General features: G+C 45.0%; 2 protein-coding genes across 4 annotated transcripts in view; one reads left to right on the top strand and one right to left on the bottom strand.

The window, feature by feature from the left end:
- Window positions 1-1603: 1603 nt before the first annotated feature.
- On the bottom strand, window positions 1604-3987 carry Fancf (FA complementation group F). Its single transcript, XM_075952508.1, has one exon. The coding sequence runs from the start codon at window positions 3976-3978 to the stop codon at window positions 2959-2961; it is 1020 nt and encodes a 339-aa protein (XP_075808623.1). The 5' UTR covers window positions 3979-3987; the 3' UTR covers window positions 1604-2958.
- Gas2 (growth arrest specific 2) overlaps window positions 3777-9907 on the top strand; it is a 132806-nt gene continuing 126675 nt past the window's right edge. The window contains exons 1-5 of one of the 3 annotated variants that reach the window (XM_075952509.1): window positions 3777-4281; window positions 4951-5152; window positions 6031-6144; window positions 7031-7101; window positions 9503-9575. The gene's annotated coding sequence lies outside the window, so the exon portion shown is untranslated. Of the gene's footprint in view, window positions 4282-4784; window positions 5153-6030; window positions 6145-7030; window positions 7102-9502; window positions 9576-9907 lie in introns of those variants that run through there. The other 2 variants (XM_075952513.1, XM_075952510.1) reach the window with 2 other exon arrangements.

Raw genomic sequence — 9907 nt, 5'->3', positions numbered from 1 at the left:
TCTGGTGACGGTACTGGCACAATTTTTTGCTCCATTTCCATTCGCGCAAGCATAGTGATCAGTTACATAAGAGTGTCAGTTGCAGCCCAGAAACTCAGGCTGCTCCAGGAGAAACGAGTCAGAACTTGGCTTGTTCCCAGTGAGCATGTGGTCTGATGAGACACGTGGAGAGTGTATACACCCACGAGCAAGGGTCAAGGCAGGCAGCCCAAAGCAACTGCATTTCCTTCTGATCTCCAAATACCTGGGCGGTTGGAAGGATACTGGGTGTATGTGTGAGCCTTCTCCCCGAGTTAATCTTCCCAGGGGATACCTTTCAGACATCTTTAGAAGCCCGTCTCTTAGTTGATTACAGATCCAATCAAGTAGACAACCAAGATGGACACCCCAAGAAATTCAACTCAAAAGACGAACAATAACAACGAAATCAAAACAAAGCACACAAAGAAACAAGGAGTCCCATCAATGCAGTGAGGTTTGATCTCATCTGAAGAAACTTCAGACTCTGAAGCGAAATGCAGACCATAAAAAACGAGCGGCTGATGGCTCAGTGCTTGAGAGCATTTGCTGCTCTTGTAGAGGACCCACACTGGACAGTTCCCAACTACCTACAATTCCAGCTCTAGGTGACAGGACTCTCCATTCCGACCTCTACGGGCATCTGTACTCACATGCAAACATCCACATACAGACACACATACACATTTATTTAAAAATAAGGTAGATCTGAAATTAAAAAAAAATGCTAGAAACTAATCCCGGAATTAAAAAAACAAAAACATGTGAGATCTGTTACAGGCCAGGCAGGCCTTGAATTACCAAGGCCTTAGAAGCACTGGCATTGTTATAACATAAATAAATACCCACATCCCTAAACAATCATTTGAATAAAAAGGGAGGCATATTTAGTGACTAGGCAGGTGACCCCTCTCCAGTCCTGGTCCCAGGTAATTCACCGCAGCACACTGACGTCAGCCCACTAAGAGGGAAAATATGATGTAGATTCTACTACTTCTACTTGTTCACAAGGTGCCCCAAGCCAGTGTAACTGCAGTGGAATCTGGAAAAAATTTTCCCAAGGCTCGGTAGTCATTTGCAGGTTAAAATCTGGAGCAGGATATCAGTACCAGCGAATGGGTCACATGATACCAGTAGTTTCCCCAGCAGCAAAATGACAAGGAGACAGCCAGGAAATAGCATTACGGTATGGGTAGCTTAAATTTAGTATAGGCCCAACCAGTCAGAGGACAGATTAGGAACATGGAGGAAGTGTTGGGGATGCAGATGTTGAACCAAGGATCATATTGAAATAGAAAGAAGTTCACTTACAAAGAAACTGCAGCCTGAAGATTGCTTCCCTTCTTTATCAACAAGGAAAGAGAGATGAATAACACACTGAAGGTTAACTGAAAATCATGTGGACAGCAAAACCACCTTTCAACAGGAGTCAGGCATGCATTTGTAAATACACATTAAAATGTTTAACACCATGAGGTGTTTCCCAAAAGAATCCTAAAATCAAAATAAATAAACAAAAGCTAATAAGTAAATGGAAACACAACCTTGGACCCCACAAAATCATCTGAAATGGAAGTGATAAAACTGTGAGAGAATCAAGATGTCCTTTATTATATGAAACTTAGTTTCCTCCTGTAACAAACAAAAATAAAACAGAAAATAAGCTAGGAGTGAGATGCAACAGTATTAAAATATCAAAACCATAGAAACACAGAATTCAGCTATATGTATTGGTTCACACTCAGCATTTAGGAGGCTGATGCAGGAGAATACTGTAGGCTAGCATGGGCAGACAGTGAGTTCCAGGCTAACTTCAGCAACAGAGACCCTAAAACATCAAACTAGAACTCAGATACTGACTAGCTTCATAAAAATTAATAAATGCTGCCAAGGGTCCAGGAGAAAAAGGAACGTGTATACCTTGCTGAGAGTGACCAGGAAAAAAAAAAAGAGTAGGAAAATGTCCCAAAGTGCTAAAAATATAACAAGTGTGGCTGAGTTGTCACTCCTGTGTAAATACACAAAGTAATCCTGTCAGAATGCAGAAGATGTAAGTAGGGTTCTTAGTCACAAACACTCCAAATAGTCTCCATCCAGCAACCACGAGGAAAAAGAGCCAACTCAACCTGATTAATAGCACAAGTGCCATTAACTTACTAGTTTGATTTCTTTACCATCCAATCAAAATCCCCAAAAGGATACATTTACACTTACTGTGCTCTAAACACTATGTGTGTACTCAAGAAATGCTATAGTTCGCTGTTATTTTGACTTCAGAGAGTAGTGACTTGTACAAACCAGGGACGGAACTTTCTGAACACAGCTTTGATGCACATTAAGGCTGGCGAACAGATTAAGGAAGGCACATCTAGACTTTGACTATAGCTAGGCAGCTTTGAAACTAACATTTTGATTCTACCTCGTGTTTCTAGTTAAACAAAGCTTTTCACCAGTAAAGAGTCAGCAAACAAGAAAAGTCAATCGTTTTTCCTTTAAAAGGTGTATCTATTTTTAGTATTCTTGTAAGTTAGCTTTATACAAAACAAGCTGAAAATTCCATGGCTTTAAGAATTCTTCCAAGGGAAGGTATGTAGCTCAGTGGTGAAGCACTTGCCCAACATGGCCAAGATCTTGGACCCACCATCGTAAGGGAAATAACACTATTTCCGGAATCTAGAAAACTCAAAGAATATTTGTGCTTGTGTTACGAACCACTTAAAATTGGCACCTAAATACTTAGGTTTGGGGACCATACTGTAGCACAGGGCATTGGTGAGAACGCTGACATTTTGTAAACTGTATATATAGTCAAGTAGTAGCAGGACACTAGAGTGTGGAGGCTTGGCTGTGATGTCTGCTGTTTCCTCCATCCCTCCCTGAGATGGGTCTGTCCAGACGCTCGGCCTGGGACTTAAGAACCTCACATGTTCCCACACTCAGTTAAGCACCACTAGGCAGGGCCAGCAGTAGGTCCGTCCAGATGCTCATCCCGGGAACCTCGAAGTCTCCATCCAGCGCCTTGTTGGTGCGCACAGTCTCCAGTACCTCTTCCTGCAGGGGTGGTGGGGCCTGGCACAAGCTCTGCAGCCGGAGGCACAACTCCTCCCAGGGCATGTCCTCAGGCTGCGTGGAGACCCAGGAGCCCTTCTGCAGGTCATAGTGCAGCTGCGTGGCCCAGGCTGTGAGCAGGCCCAGGTAGGCGCGAGACAGCGTGGGGTGGCGGCTGGCCAAGGAGGCCAGGCGCACGGCGGGCAGCCGGCGGCAGAAAGCGGTCAAGACCTCGGGGCTGTCCAGAAGCCACCGCAGCAGTTCCTGTGTCTCTTTCGCACCCGCAGAGTCTGCGGCGTGAGCGGGCTGCGGGTCTACATCGCGCAGCAGCGCCTCGCCCACCACATTCAGCACGTGCTCTAGAGGCCCCCGGGCCCACAGCGTGTCCAGAAGCTCGCGCCCGGCCGCCGGGGCAGCACCGCCCAGTTCGTGCAGTCGCGCGCAAAGGAGCTCCGCGTGCGTGCGCAGCAGCGCGCCCTGGGGCGCGTCCCCGCCGAGGCGGAGCAGCAGGTGCAGCGCGCTCCCGCGGCGCGCCACGAGCGCCAGGCGCGACTGCGGCGCGTCGTCCTCGTTGTCCGCGCCGGGCCCGGGGAAGAGCAGGCTCGGCAGCGCATGGGCGGCGGCGGGCGCGAGCGCGCGGTTCCGCAGCAGGCGCAGGGCAAGGCGCGCGTCCCCGAACTCCAGCGCCGCGAAGCTGCGCAGCCCGGGCGGCCCGCCCAGCGACTGGATCCGCCTCTCTAGCGCCTCCCGAGCGCGGCCGCGGCCCGCAAAGCGTCGGTACACGTGGAGCAGATAGCGCGCCCACTGCAGCGCCCTACGCACGGTCGTTGCATCCCAGGAGCGAACCAGCGGCCCACACGACACGGCCAGCACCTCGGAGAAGCGCTCCACATGATGCACGAGCGGCTCCATGGCGGCCGCTTCCGCCCTGGCCTTCCAAGGAGCTAACCGATTGGACGTGCACGCGAAGGCCCGCCTTTGTTTGCTCTGCCATTGGGCGAGGCTCGTGTCAATCTCGCCTTATGGTTTCCGGGTCCCTTGGCGCTGGAAACAAACTGCCTTTTGCGAGCTTCCACTGTGGTACTGGGAGAGAACCTGTTTGTGGGCATTTGTGGTGGACATTTTGAGCAGTTTCCCGAAAGGGGGCTGACGTTCATCGCAGTGCGGATGGGTTCTGCGTGTGAACCCAAAGCTCTCAAACAGCCCTTTTGCCAGGTACTTTTGGAACCAGGACCCTCTCAGGCTGGGCAAGCATGCTACCACAGAGCTGCACCCCCGGGCTTTCTTCTTTTATTCTTCCCCCAACCCCGAATAATCCTCCCACTAAATTGATCAGTCAGCCTTTCAACTTGCAATACATTTGCCTCAACTACTCTTGTAAATGACATTACTGCCCCGAGGCTCCGAGCCAAGCACGTGATCTAATGTTTATGCTCGAGTTAAGCGCTTATTTATGCCAGAGTCGGCTACATTCTGGCCTTTGATATCAAATCATATATTTAAGCTAGTTTTGTTTATCCATTAGCCCAGGCTATATTGTTTGGCCTTGAGATTTTTTTTTAAATCTGAATGATAGGTCTTAAAATCCTGGTTTGACTGGTAGAAATTACAACCAATGGATCAGCCCACCTTTTAGCGGGTGTGCAGAGGTTACTGGTTCATTCACTTATGGAATACTTAAGTCACGTGGTGTGATAGTGTGTGGAGTTCAGGACTAGAATAATAAATTAAGTCTAGTTAAATGCAACCGTGCCCCACAGGATACGCTAATGTTCCATTTAAGAGAGATAATTCACTAATAACCTCATATGTGGTAGGCAAAAGTAAGAGTCACTGTATCTTGGGTGTTAGGGGAAGTCTCATTGAATCCTCTTTCAACTGAAGGTCCAAAGGATACTCTGTAAGAGCCCCAAGGCCATGGGAACCGTTAATGTGCCCCAAACTACTAGAATGAAATCTAGCTCTAATTCGGGGTGAGAAAGAAGTCCAAACAGCGTCGATTCCATGGTTGGGACAGTGCAGAGAAACCTCACCAGCTCCAGCTCACCTTCTCAGACCCTATTCTGTCTTACATCTTGGCATCACTGTGAGTATCTATTTCATAGAAGCCATTTTTATTGAGTAGCTATGCATGCCTATGACAATTTCCCATTGGGAGAAAGCACCATTTGGGGGTTGGAACCAGTGTTCCATTTAATTCAGAAAAGTTCAACTAAAGGTTGAAAGATGATAAATACCTTAATTTCAAGAAACCTGTACAATAGAGGCAGAAATTAGGAGGGCCCCAAACATACTACAGTATAATGCAAGTCAAATTTTGTGTATTTTTAAATCTACAAGTGTGGTGTTTTTCAAGACCTGTTGGGAATATATAGAGTTCTGGAAGGTTTTTAGACTGAGCTTTGTTTTATCCCACAAAAAGGTTTACACTATTAGGAGATAATGCAAAATCAAGTAGAGAAATAATAGAAGTTAAAATGTGAATATAAGATATGTGTACTGTGTGCTGGAGATGCCAGGGACAATCTTCTACCTGCCGGCCACGGTCTGCAAATTCCCAATATGTAGTAAATTAGATCAGAAAATGGAAGTCCAGTTCTAGGAATTTTTTTTTAATTAAAATAGCATTTCATTCAAACCACAGGAATTGAGCAATGTAAACAACCAAGAAAAAGACATTTTCACAAAAAATGTACGTCAGAGGGCTCTGGAGAGAACGGAAGTCATATCTGTAACATTCTGGTGTGGATTTTTGTTCCTTACTTTCAGTATGTATTCGGTGGTGTTTTCAATAAGAGGTGGCCCTCGTGGCTCTGGTATTTGAACACTTGGTCCACACTTGGTAGCACTGAGAAGGTGGAAGAGGTGAGACCTTGCTGGAGGGAGTATGTAATTAGGGTGGGTTTCGAGAGCATAAAGCCTCACCTTCTTCTGGTTTCATCTTTTTCTGTTTCCTGTTTGCAGGGGAGCATGCCAGCTCTCAGCTTTTTGCTTCTGCTGCCATGCTTGCCTCCATGCCGCGATGAACTCTTGCCCGACTCTGGAACCCTGGAACAGTAAGCTTAAATGAGCCCTTCTGTAAGTCACCTTGCTCATGATGTCTTACGACAGCAGCAGATAGTCGCTAACACTCATTTTCCATTACTGCTGCTCTACTTTGGGATAGAGATGCTAGCTCAGCTCCACATCAAGACCAAAATAATCTTAACTGATGACATTAATCCTTAAGCCTCTCTCTATATAACATTCTCTACTAAAATAAGTTCAGAAGTGGCCAGAGGAAATAGCTAGTCATTAGGCTTACATGATGCAGAAAAATATTCTTATTCTTTAGTCAACAATGAGTCCAAGCTGAACACCAGGCATGCTTGTGAGACAGTTTCTTTCTCATGAAGAAAAATTGAAGGAACACAGTCCTTAATGTTAATCTGTTTACAAGTGTGGGGGTTTTGTATATTTCCAATTGCATTTGACAATTTCTAGTTTAGTTTATTTAAATGTACTTAGCTAATAGAAGCCCTGTCTTACAGTGTGTGGTTCATACTTAGGCTTAACGAGACCTTCCATATACTTTAGCTGGTTTGGGTTTTGTTAGTATGTACTTCTGTAGTGTACAGGCCTTGGCATGGTCTGCTTCCCGTTCCTCTCCCCATATACAGAACAGTAACCACCTGCATTGCCATGAGCAGTAGAAGAGGAGATTTCTTCCAAGAAAGATATAGCTGACTCCTGTGGTGTTTGCTCTTGGTTCTAGGAGGTTGCTCACACATTACTGTTCAACTGGATCTTTTCATTTGAAAATTTGAATTGATATTATTCCTTATTCGGTATCATTTTGGAGGGGTGTTTTAAGATATACAATAAGCAAGAAATCAACAAACTACACAACTGAGAAAACAACAAAGGCAATCTGTCTGATGTCCACTCTACCTAATGCTGCCCACTCATCCTGCCCTGTCCACAGCTCTGTTTTGCACAATTCTGGCTACCCAAAGTCAACTGCAGACTGAGAACATTACGTGGAAAGTTCTACAAGTAGGTAGTTTATTTTCAATTAGAGCCATTTTTAAGAGTGTGATGAAGTCCTCACACCATCCTGCTTCGTCCTGCTCAGGACAGGAACCCTCCCCCTGGCCATTGTGCTTACCCACCACCATCACTGTCAGTCTCTGAATGCCGCCTTGGTTGCAATGTGAAATGTCCCCCACATGCTTGTGTGTTTGAATGCTTTGTCACCGGCAGAGGGTGTTTGCCAGGTTAAGTGACCTTTACCTGGCCCAGCCTTACTGGAGGAAGTCACTGGGTAGGCCTTGAGGTTTTATAGCCTGCTCTGTAGTTCCTGACTGTGACAGTGTAAGCAGCTACCTCAGGCTTCTGCTGCCATGCCTTCCCCATCATGGCAGTCAGAAGGCCACCAACACCCCAATACATGCTAAGGAACACTTGCTTAGATTGACGTTGTGACAGTAACAGTTAAGTTCCCAGTTCTTTAAGGAGACCGAGAAGAACTGTGATGTAAGTTGTGATGTGTTCCTATTTGTCCGTCAGTACATCAGTACAAATTCTGAACGTCAGTAGAGAGCCATGCTGCTAGAGCTATCATTCTGGCTAATGATGACTTTTTGTTGTTGTTGTTGTTCAAGGCGAAAGAAAATCATAAATAAAGGCAAGTTTAAAATATGCTGGTCAGTACCCCAGAGAGGTGATACAGCAAGAAGGGAAACTTTCCTGTAGGCCTAAGATGCTACCTGAGCTCTTGGATTGGTGGAAGCCAGCACTCTGCTAAGTTAGTAGATTTCAAAAAGCATGCAGAAAACTGTAGTAGAACTGTGAACAAAATCTCCCGAAAAGAAGCTGTGTTTACAGAGATCAACAGACAAGAATGTCAGCACTGTGGAGCGATCAGAATGCTGTAGGTTGGTTCAGAGGCCAATTACTTTACCTTGGTCTAGATCTAGCCCCCTGGAACAGCTATTCGTTTCCCACCTCTGTGAACCCCTTTTAAAAGTCATCTTCCAGAAATGTGACTGATCCTCTCAAACATAAAAATCAATATTATTAAAAATTGCACTTATAGGGAGGGCTCAGGGACTTAGCACTAGTGAGTAAGAACACTCTCGTGTCAGCAGGAGGGCGTGAGTTTGACAGCACCTGTATAAAAAACCGGGCATGGCTAAGCATGCCTCCTCTAAAGCAAACATCAGGGTAGAGGGAACAGCTGACGTCAGGAGCTTATTGACCAACCAGCCTAGCAAACACTGCGATCTTTGAATTCTGTAACAAACCCCTCCGAAGGCAGTACCAAGTAGTTTGAGGAAGATGTCTAACTACTTCCTCTGACCTCCACATGTGTACACATGGGTCTATGCATCTGCATACTTACATTCATGCGCCAAACACATGTGCAGAGATACACATAATATGCATATATAAACAAGCCTACTTTTCTCTTAAATACAATTTTAAGCATTGGGAATTCTTACATAAAATTAATATATAAAACCTTTATTCAACTTTCTTATCTGTGTTTGATGTGGAATCAACCAAGGTGTCTTTTCTGTGCATTATGTCATTTGGTGGCTAGTGGATGGAACTGGAGACCATCATGTTAAGCTAAATAAGCCATGCTCAGAAAGACGTATATTGTCTGTTTTCTCTACTATGCAGAATCCAGATGAAAGGAATACATAAATATATATTATATATAACATGAAGTTGGAAGGGCAGTCATTTAGGAGAGCAATGTTATGGTTTGGTGAGAATTGTCTTCCATTGTCTCATTTCTTGGAACACTTGGTCCCAGTAGGTGGTGCTCTTTGGAGAGGTTATAGAACCATTAGGAGGTGGATCCTTGCTGGAATCATAATTACATTAGATTTGGGAGAGCTTTGAGGGTTTGTAACCTTCCTGTTCTGCCTTGCTGCTTTCTCTGTGCTGTTGGAAATGTGGTCAGCCAGCTTCCTGGTCCTGCTGCTGATCTGCCATGCCTTCCCTGCTGTGATGGACTCTATCCCTCTGAAACCATAAGCCAGGATAAACTCTTTTTTCTTTAAGTTGCATTGGTCATGGTATCTTATTACAGCAGCTGCAAAGTAACTACTACAGGTAGTAAGGAGACAAGCAGGAGGGGATATGATAGGTGTGGGTGGTGAATATAAACAAAGTAAAAATGGTAAAATTGATAGACACATGATAATATCTTCATGAGCCTATTGTTTTGTAACCAATTGAAATAATTTTTATTTAAGCTATTATATTTCAAAGAAGCATTACTCTAACAGAACTCAAAAGCCACACTACATTGTAATGTACTTCGGGTTTCAAATGCATTGTGTTTCAAATGAGCTGCCTTAGAGTTTTGTAAATAGGGAGAATTGTCCACTTTTTTTTCCTTTTCGCCCATTCATTTTCTTCTTTCCCCTTCTGTTTTGAGCAGAGGATAGATAGACCACCATCATGGACACTGTCAGCCCCTTCCCTTGACCTCTGACTTTCTACTGAGCTAACCGGTAAGAGGCCTTAGCAAACAAGCAGGAGGACCAAGGGTGGGCTCTGTCTGCTAGGCTCCATCTTGTCCCTGCAGATGTTCTGCAGCGTATTCTTCCTTGCAGTCCTCTGGACTTCCTGCATATGGTGACATACCTTGTTGACTGTTTTACCTCGCCCAGATCTTGTAAATATTCTTCTATTTATTTATCATCAAAATCGCTCATAAATCTGCCCTTATTTCCTGACAGGACCTCAACAGATACAGTTGTCCGAATTCTCAGCCATTAAGTCATGTGAGACACCATTTTCTATCAGCACTTGCATAGGTAGTGATAACTACTTTAGTGAATGT

The sequence above is a fragment of the Microtus pennsylvanicus genome, chromosome 18 (assembly GCF_037038515.1).
Source record: "Microtus pennsylvanicus isolate mMicPen1 chromosome 18, mMicPen1.hap1, whole genome shotgun sequence".
Taxonomy (NCBI): Eukaryota; Metazoa; Chordata; class Mammalia; order Rodentia; family Cricetidae; genus Microtus; species Microtus pennsylvanicus.
The sequence above is the reverse complement of the archived record's forward strand: the minus strand, read 5'-3'. Positions and strand labels throughout refer to the sequence as shown.